Genomic DNA, 17876 nt, shown 5'->3' on the forward strand with positions numbered 1-17876 from the left:
CTCCTCCCCTCCTCCCCTCCTCCCCCATATTCTTCCTTTTTCTCTTCCCTCCATTGAGTGTCCTAGTTTCTATTTGTATTTTCCAATAAAACCATAGTATCTGAGAGAATCAAGGCACTGTTTTTCATCCTTGTTGCTGCTGGGAGATCCCTAGAAGCCTATCCCATTGAATGTCACAGAAGCTGGTCCTTGAAAGTTTAACTTCTTCCCTGTGACTACTGTACTGGTGATTTGCTACAGCAGTCTTCGAGCCACTGCAACTTTAGATCCAGTCATCTGAATCAGAACTTATTTTGATAGTATAATACCCTCCTAGCACTTAGTTTGACAGTCTAATACCCACCTTAGGGTCGTCCTTCGATGGTGATTTAACCCAGATCCAAAGACTGGTTTGGCTGTAACAGAGGGTTGCTATATATAATCTTACTTTCTAATAGGAAAGTCTGTCTTAATTTTTTTCCAATTTGGTCTCTCTTGCCACGTTGCATTTGCTTCCATTCTTTTTATTTCTTGGCAACCAAATCATTGTAATCTATATATACTTGGCCTCATCATCGTTTGAGGACAAACAATAACAATACAATATTTTCCTGAGATGACACCGAACAAGTCCCATTGTTTCCTTGTAAGGGACTTATTATTAGTTCCTTTTAATTTTGGCCTCAGCCATCCTATATGAATTGGACCTTTGAGTGTCCTTCCCCAGTATTATTGAAGTTGATTGGGTTCTGGTTTTTACCAAGTTTCAGTGAGAAACAGTGAGGTGAGAGACCTTAAGCAGTAAGAGACTAACCAGCAACGCCATAGGTGAGGGGCGTTGGTCCTATCCCTCCCACATCTTCCTCCTCTTTCTCTTCTCTCCATTGAGTGTCCTAGTTTCTATCTGTATTGTTGTGTAAGACCATAAAATCTGGAGAATCAAGGGACTGTTTTCCATCTTTATTGCTGCTGGGAGATCCCTAGAAGACTGACCCATCGAGTGTCACAGAAGCTGGTCCTTGAAAGAGCAACTTCTGCCCTGTGACTACTGTACTGGTGATTTTCTACAGAAGACTTTGAGCCTCTGGAACTCCATATCAAGTCATCAGAATCAGCACATATTTTGACAGTATAATAACCTCCATAGGGTCTTCCTTTGATAGTGATTTAAGCCTTGTCCAAAGGGGGTTTAGCTGTAACGTTGGGTTCTCATTTTTGAATCCTACTTTCTAATTCTGAGTCCCTTGAAATCTTCTAATCCAACAATAAGATTTGGCTGTAATTTTGGGGAGTTATTCCACTCATAGTAGCCTCATCAACGGAGTCTAGTCGCTAATTTGCAAGCAGTTGAGTTTTCTGGGAATTAGCCTATTACTGTCCTGCAGATAGACCAGAATTTATACTGTCTTGTTTCTGTGGCTGGACATCAACCTTTGGTACTGTTAAACCTTGCTGAAAGTTATAAGAGTTAAGATCATGGCTGTGAATTTAATGTTTAGGTGTTCTGTTGTTTTCTGTTGCTGGAAACTGATGTTATAAGGTACTGTTGTTAATATTGGAAGGTCCTATTGTGGGTTAGTTTCAAGTTCTCTATTTGAGTCCTCGATTGCCTTTACATTATCTTAAGAATTGCCTACTTGTCGCCAGACTACCTCGACTGTACTGGTTTAAACCCCTACGAATTGGTATTCTTACAACTTCAAACTCCATATGGAAACTTAAGAGGGGAAAAGGAAAAAGGTCATAATTGGCTACTCTAGTGAGTCTGAATGCCTTTTTCGAGTAAACAAAAGCAAGAACACCCATGGAAAAGAATGAAGACCTGGTTAGTAAATACGTACAACAGATCCCATAACCACAGCAAGAGCAAATGCTGACCCTCCAGTACCCTCCTGAAAACTTATAGCCACCGCAAGTGCTGTCAGACTCACAGTTGCTGAATGTGATGACCCAAATCCTTCCAGCTTCCTTCACTTCTCCTAGAACCTGCACATGTATGAGAAACATATTGAAAATTTTAGCCCGGAACTAAAAATGTATGAACATTTATTTTTCAAGCAGATTTGCCTTCAAATTTTTGAAGGATTTCAAAGGATAGTCTATATAGTCATGAAATCATGCAAAACCAAAACAGAACAGGATCACCTTCTACAGTTGAACATTTTTTGACTCTACAGATGTACTTATATGAAGAAAACAAGATTTGAAGATCGAAATAGCAGCCAGAGTTTCGGTGCAAGCGACTGAAAAACAAAGAAAAAAGAATTGCAGACATACCAATAGAGGATCTTGTAGATCTTGTAGATGGGTGTGCTCTGGTTATGTTGCTCTTTTCCCCTTTCTGTTTTGTCTTGAGCTTGTAAACACATCGAAATTTCCCTCCTTGTCTGGCTGGCATGATTCATACCCCTTTGGGAATCTCACTTGGCCTCTGCATGTGATCTGGATTATAATAATGTGTTCTCTACCTCTATGATTCGCATGGGCTTTAATTTTTTTTATTTTTTTTTATTTTTACCTTTTAGATCTTGGTTTTTCCTTCATATCAGTCTCCATCTTCTCTTGGTAAGTGTTTGACAAATGCTCTTTGTGTATGTTGACTTAATTTAATATAATTTGTGGATTGGATTTGATTTTCTGAATCCTTTATGACAAAACTCTTAAATTTGTTGCAGCTCTTTACCAAGGGCCCCGTGTAATGGGCCCTCCCCACCAATATCAACAAGCACCACCACCTAGGGATGAACCAGGATGCCTCAGACAATGGTATGTGATCACTGATGATAATTCCTTTCATATTCTTTCTTAGAGACGATGACACAGTATTGATAAATACTACTGATCATTTCCAATTTTTCTGCTCTCTCTGTTTTGGCAGTGGTGATGCTCTTGCTTGCTGGTATGTGATCAATGATGACCAATAATTCCTTTCCTATTCTTTCTTAGACAATAATGCAGTAGTACTGGTCCCGAATCTGAACTGATCATTTCCCAATTCTTGCTGTGTGTTTGGCAGTGGAAACCTCTTCGGTTGCTGTGTTAACCTCATTCGGTGCTGCGATGTGTTTGGACTTTTTGGCACCAACATGCCTGGAATTAATGGCTTTCAGTTTTAGCAGTACTCTAACTCGAGGTTTGGGACAGACTTGAATTGCCTTTATGAGGCTCTGTTTAGTTTTCTTTGGTTGGGGAAACAGTTGAATTTGTGATTCCTGTTAGCTATATGGGTTTTTTTTTTTTTGGATTATAATGGATTAGCTCCGTGGATTACTAAGAAAGTACAACTTACCATAATTTTTAGGGAGAAGTTTTCCTTCACCATGTGCGGCTAGGTTCACAACTCCATCCTAGGGTTCACAAAATTCTCCCTTGTTACGGAAACTCGGTCCTAATTTTTAAATCTAAATCTGCACTTGAGACATATTTCACTCTCTAGTCGCTATATATTAGTTAAATCTGTCAAAATGGAGGCCGACCCTCCATCCGATTCCAGGTTCTTAAACCTTGCTTCAGCCAGAGAAGGCAAGAAAAGAGAGAGCAAAGAAATGACAATGCAAAGCTAAGCTGTACAAAGTACAAACTAGGCTTCTTTTTTTTTTTTCAAAAGTAGTTTTCTTAAAGCTCTCAACTAAAGTGGGTTACAAAGCTCTAAATTTTTGTGTCACCAGCCAGCATATTCAAAGAACAGTCTGTATTGTAACCACTATTACCCACAGTGTATAGAAGGTTCTCAAGAGGAGACAATTCTGCATACCTTTTAAGGGTCAAATAACAACAACAATAATTCGGTCCTAAACCAACTAAATGGGGTTGGCTACATGATCCTTACCCTCCAATTAGTTTTACTCAATGTCATACTTGATACAAGGCCTACGCTATGCATAGCTTTCCTTACCCCTTCTCTCAAACAAATTTCTCGAGACTTACTATGTATCAGAACTACTCTCAAATCAGTACTAATTTGATCATTCTTTATCTTATCCTTCCTAGTTTTAACACACATTCATCTCAACATCTTCATCTGAGCTACACTAAGTTTATCTAATATGATGCTTCTTAACTACCTAAAACCATGATCAATCTCCACAACCACAATGAGGGTCCTTGGTACAAGGTGATCAACATTGCTCTAACTACTATTGTTTGTTCGATTTTCCACAATTTGGCTCAGCAACTCACTTTCTTCATATCTAATTTCTCTATCCTTTTCATGCCAAGCAACCAAGCAAGCTAAAACATTCCAAGAACACCAATACCCAAATGGTTCTCTTCCTCTCTCTCGTGTACGTAACAAGAGGTCTGTGAAGAGCAAAATCTAGAAGCCTAAGACTCCCAAACACACAACAGAGAAATTGGAATATCAGTTTCAAATTTGGGACAAATAGTACTGCGGTATCAGATAATTGCTCAATACCCAAGTAGGCTTCTAAAGTTGATCATGATCAAGTGCTTTTTGGGTGGTCTCATGCCTTGCGATTGGTCTTTATCCCCAAAATCTCTCGCAGTCTTCTTACATACAAAAGATTTACTTATTACTAATATACTCTAGCCTCTCTTCTTCTTTAGATCCCTTGTTTCACTCCAATAGTATCATAGATCATCAAATGACAAAGAAATTGTTGAGAAAGAGATGGCTTTTCCCGGATGAAATGAAACATTTGATTCATGTAACAGGAGAAAGATTTCCCATTCCTTAGCCGGAAAGATATGGGGCCATGAAACCTTTAGATCTTGGCTTAAGTAAGGAAGCCTACCTTATCTCATTTGAGATAATTTTGGGATTTCAACATCTATCTTCATTCCTTTACTTTTGCTAATAAATAGGACGAGGAAGTAGCCATTACACCACACTCCACCATACTCCACTCTTCCCACGCCTTTGCACACAATAGATAATCACCACCCACTAATTCATTACACAATAACTTGTCAATAACTAAATAACTAAACAACTAAACATTCTCATATATCATTCTAATCCATCACTACAACTCTTAGCCGCCCATGGCTTGGATGTAATAATATGATTATATATCAATCCATCCCTCTAAAACCGGTCTTGCTCTCAAGACCATTCTTTTGGAAATTAAACTATAGTACTGCTTCCGCCGATGATCTTCACTTGGCTTAATCGAGTAAGCCATGACCTTGTTTCTCAAGGAGAGAATGTATGAATCCGTCAATGGGTGTCGTGCCTAAGCTCTATTACCACTTGATGCGTGCATTGGCGAATTCCCCTCTTGGGATGTTGATAAGGTGAATGAAATAAACAGAACATAGGAAATAGATGGGAAGATAGAAAAGAGAAAAATTAAAGGGATAAGCTGCTTTATGGACCAAGCTTGGGATCTGACTAACTGGGAGGTAGCCGACCTCCTGGCATTACCGAGAAAGCCATGACCTCCTTTCTCTCAAGAGAGAAACTATAGGAATCAATATTATCCAAAATCCACCTTTCATTTAAAATTATCCCTCATGAAATGGGAAGACAAGTAGTTACAAACTCCTAACTTCTCTTTCCCAAGTACAAAACTTCCCCCATAATACATCACTCCTTCACAACTAAATTATAACCACACAATAACTACTAAGAAGGTAAACATAAAATAATTATAAAATAACTATTGAATATGCTAAACCTATACTCTCTATTTCACAATATAAGGCAAGTAACAATTCATCCCTCCTAAATTTGTCCTTGCCCTAAAGGACAATCAAAAGCAAGTGTGCGATTGAATATAGCATTCAGGCTCTGGTGAAGCACATGTCGAAGAAATTCTAGCCTCCTCCACCACCAGCTCTACTTTTGCCTGTCTCTGATACCATTTAACATATACAAAAGAGAGGAAGAAAAAATAGGAGAGAAAATGTGATTGAAAATAAAGGAGAAAAATAGGTGAAAGGATTCGGCTTTACAGATGAAGCATTGTGTCTTGGCTTGGGTGAGAAAACCTACCTCATCTCATTTGAGATAATTTTGGGATTTCAACATGTATCTTCATTCTTTTACTTTTGCTAATAAATAGGGCTAGGGAATAGCCATTACAACATACTCCACTTTTCCCACGCCTTTACACATAATAGATAACCACCACCCAATAATCCATTACACAATAACTTATCAATAACTAAATAATTAAACAACCAAACATTCCTAAATATCATTCTAACATATCCCTACAACTCTTAGCCATCCATGGCTTGGATGTATAATACGAATATATCACCTCTGCAATGATTCCACCCTCAACATGGTTACGGATCCTTCTATTTAAGGCGGTGTGGTTTGGTTTGTTTTGTGAAATCAAAGCCTTTTATCTTGTAATCGTATATTCACATTCTACCAAAAAAAAATCATATATTCATATATAGATAAAGGGAAGGGGAAGGGGAAGGGGAAGGGGAAGGGGGAGGGGGGGTTGGGGATTACTTCTCACTTGAGTTTGGGATTGGTTGGAGGGACTGCCGATTCTGATCAAACAGGAATAGAATCGGTCAATCTCAGTGGCTTTAGATTGGAATCAATCAATCCCAAGTGCTTCCAAACAGTCGAGTTGTACTTGATTTTTACGGTTCAAGCCAAATAATGGCTAATTCTGGTTGAATTGGAATCCATGAAGGCTGATTCCATCGCCGACTTGAACCATGCCCTAACACATGATTTTAGAAAGGGAAAAAAAAACCAGATCCGTCATCGATGATCAGACCAGCATGCAAGTCTATTCTGGATCGATTCAGTTCAACTGGTTATGGCCAATCAATCAGTAACAAAACAAGTACAGACACGGTTTGAAGAATTGGAATTAGATTTGATTCCAACCAATTCGCACAACCCTCTTTTGAATCCCATTATTCATGCTTATTAAATAAAAAAATTTCATGTATTATAACAGATTTTGAAATTGAGTATAGTAGTTTCAGCTATATAGGCCCAGTTTAACTGATTCTAGTCTGGTTTCCAAACTAAACTGAGAGAAGAAGATACAAGAAGGTATAAGTTTTCCTTACAAGTCTTTCCTGATCTTGAAAGCAATTCTGGCTTCTTCCATGTAAAAATAGGGCCATCCTTCCAAAACATTCTCGTAAACTGCTTAGGAGTAGAAACCAGAACTCCCTTGCAGCATCACAGACCTGCAGGAAATTTACACAAACGGAATTATTACAATTGACAAAAACATAAATAGAAGAAGAAACTGAGGAGAGATGCCAATAGGAACTCCAACTACAAACCTTTTGTCTATATTTAAGGGCACCGATTTGTCTCCGACGGGATAAACCTAAGTTGTGAATGAGAGCTCAACCCTTTTTTCTTTATTTTTTTCTTTTCTTTTCATTCTAACCTTGAAACTTGTCCCCAAAAATATTATGCCTCGCGCCTCAAGTACCAATAATTTGGCCCCACCGCGGAATACTTATAAGTAGCAGTGCTAATTGGTTACCGCCGTAGACATAATAGCGGTTTGTATTACTCTGCGTAAAATCTTGCATGGCGTGGTTGGTGAGCTGTGTAGCGTGAAAAAAAAAAAAAAACCGTGTTCATTACAAGATCTCGAGCTCGAGCCTCTGACTGGTATCTATCATCCTCCCCAATTTATAAATAAAAACACGCAACGAGGAATTCTGAAAACCTCATAGCCCGCCATTACATTTCAATCAAGAAGAAGAGGAAAAAACGAGAGAGAGAATGTATCTCGCTAAAGTTTAACCTAATCTGCTGTGTGAATGAGAATTCTCTTTTCTGTCTTGACGTCCATCTTGGATAAGCCAAGGTTAAGAAGATAAGAGATAGAGTGGGTCTAATTCCGCATTGAGGCGCCCTCATCGGAACAAGGTTGTTATTGGGTTTAAACATGTATCTCTATTAAATAATACCTCCACATGAAGGTGTAAAAATTGAAATCGAAACCAAATATAATAACAGATCAAATCGAACAGGACCGTAAAGAAATGGCTTGATTCAAGTTTATTATAATCTAATTTGTTCATGCTCCCAAATTAAATGTAAAAGGAATCGAGTTAAAGCGTACGAAGGTGAAATCAAATGTGAATCAGGACTACAAAACGCATGTAAATCGAATAGAATTGTCATTAAACGGGTGACAATTCGGAATTGCAATCATTTTTTCAAAATCAACACAACAAACCGCATATGAATTAGATAAAACCAGCTTGGAGTGAAAAGCGATTCTGATTTTAACTGATTCCTATTTGATTTGGATTTGATTTACAAATTTTCAAAACGTAAACCCGTTGACCCCCTTAGACTGTGTTTGCATTCTGGACCAAAAACACATTTTGAACTGTTAAAAACATTGTTTGGTAAGCATTCAATTCTCAAAATTCTAGAACACGGTCAAGAATGCAGCCCATTCTAGAATGGGATATTTTCCCAGTCTCCAATCTTCAGCTATTGGCACAGCCCAATGAAAATAGGTCCGCCACTGATCTTATGAAAGGCACCTTCTCTCCTAAGGAATAGCGTCTCATTCTTACAAATATCCAAAAACTATTTTTCTTTTTCTCTCTCTAAAAATCTCTCTTTTTTTCTCCTTTTTAAGATCTCCTCCCAAAGCCAAAATCTTAGAATCTCCGGTTTTCCTTGTGATCTTTACAGGTTTGATGTAAGCAATACTATCTAAGGAACCATTCAAAATTTTATATTTTTATTTGTGAGTTATTGATGTAATATTGTCTGGGATTTTCACTGAAAAGATTCAACCCATGAGGTGTTTGATAAAATGTCTGAGCATTCTCACATAAAAAATGCATTTTAAGCAAACATTTTATCCAAACAATGTTCTCATTCTCAGTTAAGAACACATTCTATATTTTCACATTCTCATAATAGGAATACATACCAAACACAACCTTAATTACAAGGCACGCCCTTAGCAGTTTGAACAACTCACAATAACTTGCAATAACTAAATGTAATTTAAAACTCATGCATGTCCTATTAATACGTTAACCACACACAACGGAACCTTCTTAACCTAATTTGATACGACTCCTCTACCACCACATGCATGCATCACAATAGCGATTATCATGTTACGTAACAATTAACATCATTATGAAATCTGCAGCGACTTTGGCTGGCAAAGGTTTACAAATGTTACATATCTCTCTCTCTCTCTCTCTCTCTCTCTCTCTCTCTCTCTCTCTCTCTCATTCATCCGCTTAGAGATTGATGCATAATCACTTACTCACGCCCTATTACAACCTATAAACATGCTAATAACTACAATTAATTATAAAATAAACATATAATAATTCTTATCTAATTATAACTCTGCCACACCCTACATGTGATATAACCCGTCTCAAGTACGTAACAAAGAATCTAAGACTTGCGTGCCAATGTTGATACTAAGTAGATGAAAAAATAATAATGCGTACATACCGTGGCCTTAAATCACCTGCGATCCACCGCACCAGCACTTCCTCCATGGCCCTGTTTCATCATTCACAAGAGATCTTATTACCTGCCTTGGTTACTCGACAATAGTAGTTCTTAATACAAGATATGAGAGCCTAGTCGACTTATACAGAATATGGAAAGATAGGATTGCCAAGAGATTGAACGTATGATTCTATATGTGATATGGATTGTTATGGAATAGGAAAGCCGAATATAGGGATTTTATTTTGGTGAAACTCTACGGTCGGTAATAAGCACCACCAGTTCTGGTTATTCCCCCACCACAACTGATCCTCCATTGACCACCGGAACCACCAATTTCTTGCTCACTGCTAATTGTTGTTACACCATCCTTGTCTCTACCACAAGTCTACAACCACCTGATCTTTCACTATACCACCACCATAACCATATCAGCACCACCAGATCTTGTGTTTCCTCGCCGCCACAGGAACCTCACCCTCCTCTCTCCAACAGCGACCAACCACAACAACACCCGATCATTTTTAGAGATGATTTCTTTCCGTAAATAAATTCAGAATCCCTAAAAAGAGCCACATGCCACCAGGCCCACTACCACACTGTTCCCCCGGAGAGAAATTCAAAATGGGTTTTTCCCGCCGCAGAAAAAGGGCAAAAAGCCACCAGCTACCGCCTACCGTTCCCTCCCCTAGTAAGATGGTCAAAACCCAAAGGCACCCATAGAGGAATAAAATTTTGCATAGAGAAGACCCAATTTAAGAGCTATCTAAGTGAGCTAACCCAACAAAAAGAAAGATTAAGATACAAGAAAAGGAGTAGTGGATAGATCCACCAAACGCTCAGATTTAATGAATAAGAATTGTTGTATTCTATTGCAGTTAATTTATGGAGTACTGGTGCAGGCATTGGACAAAACGGTGACCCTATTTGTTGATAAACGGGTCATGGGATTGTTAGGGGGTGTTTTGAAAATTTGTTTGAGGGCAATTTTGATAGTGAGGTAGATCGATATAATTCTATTTTTCATTGATAGTAAGAAGATCTCATCTCATCTCACCTCATCTCACCCCACTTCACCTCACCCAAGAGTTAGGTAATCTTACCGAAACCTCGTAAATACGTGTGAATTACTTCTTGTTATTTTTCCATTATTTGTATCCTTCCAAAAGAAAAAACAGTCACCTGAAAAATCTCTATTTCTCCCTTCCGGTTCATGGAATTCCATGAAAACCCGTGGTTGGATTCAAAATCTAGAGACGGAAAATATGTATAACATATTAAAATAAAAAATGAGGAGGGTATATCATATTTATTAAATGGATAATGCTACGGTCCCATCCCACATCGGTTTCTCTCAGAATTTACGTGGGTTGATATAGTTTAGGATCCCAACACTTTATAAACCGATTTATGGGGTTGGGTTGAGTTGAGTGGGACCCAATCCACTCTCAAAAGGAGCGGCCTGGTTTGGGTTCTAGGACAGTTTTCTTAAATGGATCCAGATTGCCTTTTTCTTAAAATCTTAATCGTCCACATCACCATCTACCTCTATTGCAGAGGCAACTGGAAGTAACAAACCATCTGAGAGAGAGAGAGAGAGAGAGAGAGAGCCGCTATTGTAGAGGCAACTGGTGTTGGTGTTGGAGCTGGAGTGCTGAAGGAGACGGAGAAGGAGAAGTTGAACTACGTTGTAAACTTACAATACTTAGACCTTCTAGCTTAATACCTGTGTTTGGATGTCTAGAGAAAGAAAGACAAGAGAACTTCTTTTTGTCTTTACCATTTTTTTGCCGTTGGGGGTTATCCACAGAGCAACGGAAGATTCTTCTTTTGAAATTTGGAACATCACTGCTGCCGAAATAAACCGAAACTCGTGAAAACTCCGTGTTTGGGCGAGAAAACTCCACTGATTCACTCAGCTCCGCTAACAACAATGATTTCCCATCCTGCTTCATTTCGATTGGTGTTGGAGCTGGAGTGCTGAAGGAGACGGAGAAGGAGAAGTTGAACTACGTTGTAAATTTACAATACTTAGACCTTCTAGCTTAATACCTGTGTTTGGATGTCTAGAGAAAGAAAGACAAGAGAACTTCTTTTTGTCTTTACCATTTTTTTGCCGTTGGGGGTTATCCACAGAGCAACGGAAGATTCTTCTTTTGAAATTTGGAACATCACTGCTGCCGAAATAAAAATGCCGACCGAAACTCGTGAAAACTCCGTGTTTGGGCGAGAAAACTCCACTGATTCACTCAGCTCCGCTAACAACAATGATTTCCCATCCTGCTTCATTTCAATTAGCTCTCCGCACTGCTCCGCCGGTGCTATCGTCGACACTGTAAGTGACTCTACAGCACCCTGTTTCCCCTGGCCGACGGCATAAGTTGCAGCAGCAGCAACACCTCCGCGAGAAGGTAGGCAGGCCGTAAGTTGCAGCAGCTACATCTCCGCATGAATGGTGGACAATAAAAAGAGAAGGTAAGGACGGAGATACTGCAGAGAGAGAAGGTATGGACGGAGATAATGCAGAGAGAAATTATTATTATTTTTTGGTATTAACGTGGGCTGTGGGGACATCGATTGGTTGATAAAACAGCTAATAAAAGTAGACTTTTTTTCTTTGGGTTGCGTACCTGAGTTATTGCACTTGCAGCTCCTTGCAAATTTCATATTGCCTCAATTGCCCATGTATTTTTCTTTTCATTTCTTTTATAAAACAACGTTAGGAATTCATTTTTCTTCTCTTTCAAGTGTAAGGATCAGCTACGCGTACACGAAGAGTATTTATTCTTCGCATACGCTGGTTGACCGACACGCGTTCCTATAGACAAACGGAGCTAGACTTCTGTTTTCAGGCGTCAGTTATCGGATTTTTTTTTTTTTTTTAATTTTTATTGCCACCTAAAGAAACGTGTAATAAAATAATAAGTTTTAAGTTTTTAATTCAACCTCTCTCATCTCTCTCCCGCTGAAGACCGAAGTCCGAAATCTGAAATCTCGGGAAATCGGCAATTTTTTTTACGCCTTTTCACTTTCAGCGAAGCTATTCTTCTTCTTCTTCTCTACCGCTGCTGACGCTCCCGCCCGTAGTCCTACTTCTGGTAAACAGCCTATGACAACTCTCGGCCCTTGCTGCCGCTTCTTCCACTGCCACCACCACCGAAATTCCTTCGGAAGCTTCGTATTCGTAAATCTCCCCTTCCGTATGATCATTTTTCACCTAGAAAATACTTTCTAAAGTTTTATCACATCTAAAAAATCTAATCTTCCCTACCAATATCATATTTAACCAGAAATTTATTTCATCAGATGTCTAATCTGTGTAAAACCCTCTTCCTCCCTTTCTTCAGTTCGTGTTCATCCGTTGCGTAGTTTATGAAAATCCCATTAGTTCAAGAAATGAAATTCAATTTCACACATTCCGAGTCGAATTTCACAACATGAAATTTAATTTCAGGGGAATGAAATAAAAAATTGTATCTGATCTGAGTCTGACATGAACAGTGTTTGATCAAATGGGGAAAAAAGAACAAAGCAGAGAGGAGAATGAACACAACGTGTGTGGGGTTTCTCTGTAGACTTTTCTTTCCGTTGACAAAATTCTCTTCATTTACACTCTCTCCCTTTCTTTGGGAATTTTTTTCCTTTCCACTGTGATTAATGTTCTTTAAGTGGTTTTTATATCATAGCCAGAAGGACACGATTTGGAGTTGAAATGGAACACTTTAAGGAGGTCGCCGTATCTCTGATGGACGGACGGACGGCGAACAATTGCTCTGCATCAGAAGCAATATTTTGGTCGAGCCGTTGGACTTGGTGACGGCCTCCTGGGCATTTTGGTCTCTGAACAGATGGCATATGCTCCACAGTATCACCATTTCGTGCTCCGTCGCCTGCTTCGACACCTCAACATTTTCTGTTCGATGGCAGCAACGCAGCTTGAGTCCTCATCACATACGAGTAATATGATCGTGGTCCGTGCAGGTAGACGAAACAGGGGTGAGTAAATCCGTCCGACCAAGGGCGATTGGTATCGGCCTTGACCGATCCAAAGTTTTAAAACCTTTATTAATTAAAAACTGATTATTTTAATACAACGTTTTCTTAAAAAGTGAATTTTAAAGTTAATGATTTGATGACAAAGTCAGAAGACAGGAGACTCTCCGTTTGTTTTGGGGATGCGCGTCGATCAACCAGCGTATGGGAGTAATTATTCTCCGCGTAAACATGGAGTTCAGATTCTCTACCCACATGGGTCCTCCTCATCTGGATAATTATCAATTAAGGAGATAAGGAGATCCTGTTTCATTGGTTATTACCTATGTGGGTAGAGAATCCAGACGGGGTTTTTTAATTTTTTTGGGTAGAAGCTAAAACTTTCTTCCATACTTATTAATTTTAAGAGAAAAAACGATAATCAATCTCCCCAATGAGAAAGGGCACAAGAGTATCACGGGAGAACACAATGGGGCGAAGGGGTCATTTCAGGGAACAAGAACAGCTTAAATCTACGTCACTTATCACTTTCAAGCATCACACACGAGATTGACGCCAACGGAGTCCAGCCAAGGTAGAGGAAAATTGAGTGCTATAAATCATTACGTACGCCAACTTTAATTGAAAAAGGAAAAGTCTTTTGTTCACATGTTTCTGTCAGATCGTGTCAATCGAACTTAATGGACGGTGTAAATTACATGGACTGTGCTTGCTTTATAGATAAGGCAGGTGAGCAGAAAGTCGTGGAAAATGATATATCTAATGGTGGTGGGCCTGGTGTGGCAGACTTGTGATAATGACAACGAACTACCTTGCCAAACAATCAGTCAGAATCAACCTAACATTCAACCACCGCACCTAATTTTGTCCCTTAACCAATTTGGCTAAAAGGAGCAACTTAAGCGTTCACAACTTGTGAACATCCAATATAATCTGAACCGTTCATATTATCCTTCATAATCTGTGCCGTCCATTCATTTTAACTGATTACGTGATGTTTTGGTATATTCTCAATTGTTTTCTTCCGGAAAAAATCGACTGCAATTCTGATATCGTACAATTCTGTGAAATACCACTTTCAGGGGGTGATACGTGTATTGCTACCAATGCAATGGTCCATATCTGATTTAAATGACTCTTCACTGATTTAAGATTTTATTAGTTGTATCAAATCTGAACCATTGTATTAGTATCAATACACGTGTCACCCCCTGAAAGTGATATTTCACGAAATTATACGAGATTGGAATTACAGACGATTTCAACCATTTTCTTCCTCTCATTCTTCTTCATCGACAATATGAGTCCGGAGTCCAGACCACCTCTGCAACCCCAACTCACCCCTGCACAACCATGCCGCCGTCGCCCCTGTAAGACTTCATCATCACACCAACACCATCATTTGAGAACCCATCGTAGCACTCTCATCTTTGCATTTGCTTTTCACTGCTGGCCATTTGTAGCCTCCATCACCATCCAGCAAGCTATTTCACTAATTCGTTGCATTTTTTAACCCATCGTATATCGGAAAATAATCCTCTGTTTTTCTCATCTCTATTTTTCCTTGTTTTGTTACCTGCAGAACGCGACACGTGGACAACTTTAAGACCAATGCACCGGATGTAATAATCCTCACCCAATCTTGACCGTTGGTCTCCTTATTATCCATGTGTCGTATTTTGCATATAGCAAAACAAGGAAAAACATGAATGAAAAAAACAGAAGATTTTGATCCAACCATATCAGAACCCCACCTAGTCGATGCAGTCTTGTTCAACCCTACCCTTAGCTTCACCCCTCCTCTGTGCGTCAACCCAATCAGCCCCTCCATAAAAAAAAAGTCCCGGAAAGGCAAACGCTGACAAATAGAAGCAGAAAACCGGCTGTTGAGGTATAAGCCACTAACGGAGATGTGAGAGTGAATCGACGGCTTAGATTGTTTATAAAATGTTCAACGGACCAATTTAGTGGCAAGAGCTTAAGCGATGTTACCACTCATCCAACCTTTTTTTTATTTATTCAACCACCTTTCTACGGTTCCATTAAAAAAAAAAAAAAAAAAAAAACCACCATTGTACGGTTCACATGCCCTCTTTCGCGTGATGGAAAGTTTTTGTTTTTTATTATTATTGTAAAAAATAGATGAGATAAAAAATAGTTTATTCGGCGTGAGAAACTTAAAGATAACTTCATTAGGGAAAAAAGAAAGAAATGCTAACCGGTTACAAAAGGTATTAGGAATGCTAGCGAATGTAGACCGGTAGAATGAAACATAAGTAACATTGACCGTTAGATGACCGTTGTCTAACATAACCTACCCACCACTGGCACTCTACAATATCTCTTCTTCTACTTCTCCGCATTTGTCTCAATCTCCATCTCCATCATCAGCTCCGGCTTCGGCTTCCACTCCCTCCCTTCGTCGGGTGTGGTAAAACCTCTGTCGTTCAACGGATTTGTGGACTTGATCTACATGTGTTCTACCAAAGGTTCTACCACATTCCCAAACAGTGATTGTGTTATTCCTCTTTTGAAAAAGATCTTTGACCCTTCAAACCCTTGATGGGGAGCGGACACCGCCAAAGAAGAAGAAGAAGGTGATGCTGAAGCAGAGGACGTTGACTGTCCAGGTGGTGGGAGCACCGCACTCCGGCCATGACCGGATGCTCCAATGCCCTGATCAATCTACAGCTTTTTCCGGTTCTCTTTAGACCTGTTTTGATTCAGAATTTCTCAAAACTCAATAAAGAAAGATACTTGCTTTTACCTATTAACAAAAATAAGAAAATCTATCGATGAATCACTTATGGAGTTTTGGTAAAGTTCCCTTAGAACGCACTTGATCATATTTTATTTGGGTTTTCTCAAAAAGCTGCAACTAAATCTCGTTTCTTTTCCAAAAATCTATTAATTTGAGACGAATATTTCAATTCCAAATTAAAATTTAGGCCCCAACCTCCAAGAAAAGGATATGTTAGTTTAAATTCCCATTTCTTTTTTCTTTTGGGTTTTGGCTCTGGAATCTCTTCAATCAATCCTTGTTAGGCTGTTCTAAAAACATAGTCAAGAGGAAGCCCAAGTGATGATAAACAAGCTATGGTTGGTGATGGTGAAGAGGTGAGTTAGTGTTACTATGGGTAGTAATGTAATGGATGAGTATGAGGTCTTCTTGATCACTCCATGGACCTCGCCTGAGGTCCATCTCTTCATCACTTTGAGTAGTTGCAGAGCTACAAGTTCAACCATTAACGTCCATTATCTGAAAGACTGAAACAAATCCACTAGGGGTGTACGAAGACAAGAAGGCGATGCCGAAGCAGAGGTCGTTGTCCGTCCAGGCGGTGATAGTGCCGCACTCTGGCCATGATCGGCAGCGCCGATGCCCAAGGTAGGATTGCTCTATCTCGAGCAGCTGCGGCACAACACAGTTGCAGAGGTGGGAGAGAGAAAGAGAGAGAGAGAGAAATGTGTAGCAACGGTGAAGTGAGAGTTTGGATTTGTTACTTCTATCCAACGATTGTATTTAAGATGAACAAATCCTACGGCTAATATCCCGCTAGCATTCCTAATTCCATTGTAACTTGCTAGCATACCTATACCTCTCCCCTTCATTAAATACCATTATAGTTGTGTACGTATATGGCACTCAACTTTTTCTACCTTATTTACAAAGTGCTATTAATTTGGTAGGACTTTGACATTATTAATAGAGCAATTGATTTGTGTCTTTATCCCCCCTCCTGTTATTTTCCCTCTTTCACATAGATAGAATACCGCTCTACATCCATTTTTTCTATTTTTCCCTTTTCAAAAAAAATAAAATAAATCATATTCTATTATTTTCTTTTCCTTCTCTTTCATTATCAATCCAAACCATAACATAACGAGACTCACCCTCATAAGTTTTCCACCATTTTTTATTCATCAAATAAATCAGTATCTTTCAAAAATACCCTTCTGTATCCACACTCTTTCTAACCCTGCAATGAATGGGTTCACCATGGGCACACGAAAATTTGGTTATATTAAAAAATAGTGGGACTCATACATGATTTCAGGTGTCTATGGCATCGGATCAACCATGATCGATATTGATATATATCATTGAAATTGGAAAATTTTAAAAAATAAACATTTTAGATCGATTTGACCGATACTGGACTGATACCGATCAATATGTATCAGTATCATATCGTTTTTTAAATTGGATGTAAACACCCCATTTTGTCACCTCAGCAATGACGACCACAAGGCATGGAAAAATCTTCCACCATATATCTCTCCAAGAAGACTTGGCATGCATTAAAGGACCATCATACCCTTGTAAACCCCGACAATAATCTTCTGAACCGCAATAGTCGATTTTGGCGTGAGAAAACCACCATTTCGACCAAGCATTAGCTAATAGTGAAGGAACGACACAAGAACGATGGTTGACCCCTCCCCTGTTGCCAAGATGGCATAATCACTAGTTTCAGATTTTCAGTAGACTTCTTGATGT

General features: G+C 39.1%; 1 protein-coding gene across 12 annotated transcripts in view; it reads right to left on the reverse strand.

The window, feature by feature from the left end:
* LOC122071314 overlaps positions 1-11967 on the reverse strand; it is a 22310-nt gene extending 10343 nt beyond the window's left edge. The window contains exons 1-6 of one of the 12 annotated variants that reach the window (XR_006138145.1): positions 11489-11966; positions 11163-11362; positions 9383-9433; positions 6988-7110; positions 2257-2410; positions 1821-1965 (exon numbers count right to left, since the gene is read on the reverse strand). Coding sequence is in view for 5 of the 12 variants with exons in the window: in XM_042635640.1 (XP_042491574.1) it covers positions 1802-1965; positions 6988-7110; positions 11163-11228 (353 nt within the window). In the remaining 7 variants the exon portion in view is untranslated. Of the gene's footprint in view, positions 1-1801; positions 1966-2256; positions 2411-6987; positions 7111-7209; positions 7483-9382; positions 9434-11162; positions 11392-11488 lie in introns of all 12 variants that reach the window. The other 11 variants (XR_006138146.1, XR_006138147.1, XR_006138143.1 and 8 more) reach the window with 11 other exon arrangements.
* Between the last annotated feature and the right edge of the window lie 5909 nt (positions 11968-17876).

This window comes from Macadamia integrifolia, unplaced genomic scaffold (assembly GCF_013358625.1).
Source record: "Macadamia integrifolia cultivar HAES 741 unplaced genomic scaffold, SCU_Mint_v3 scaffold_206A, whole genome shotgun sequence".
In the NCBI taxonomy this organism is placed as follows: Eukaryota; Viridiplantae; Streptophyta; class Magnoliopsida; order Proteales; family Proteaceae; genus Macadamia; species Macadamia integrifolia.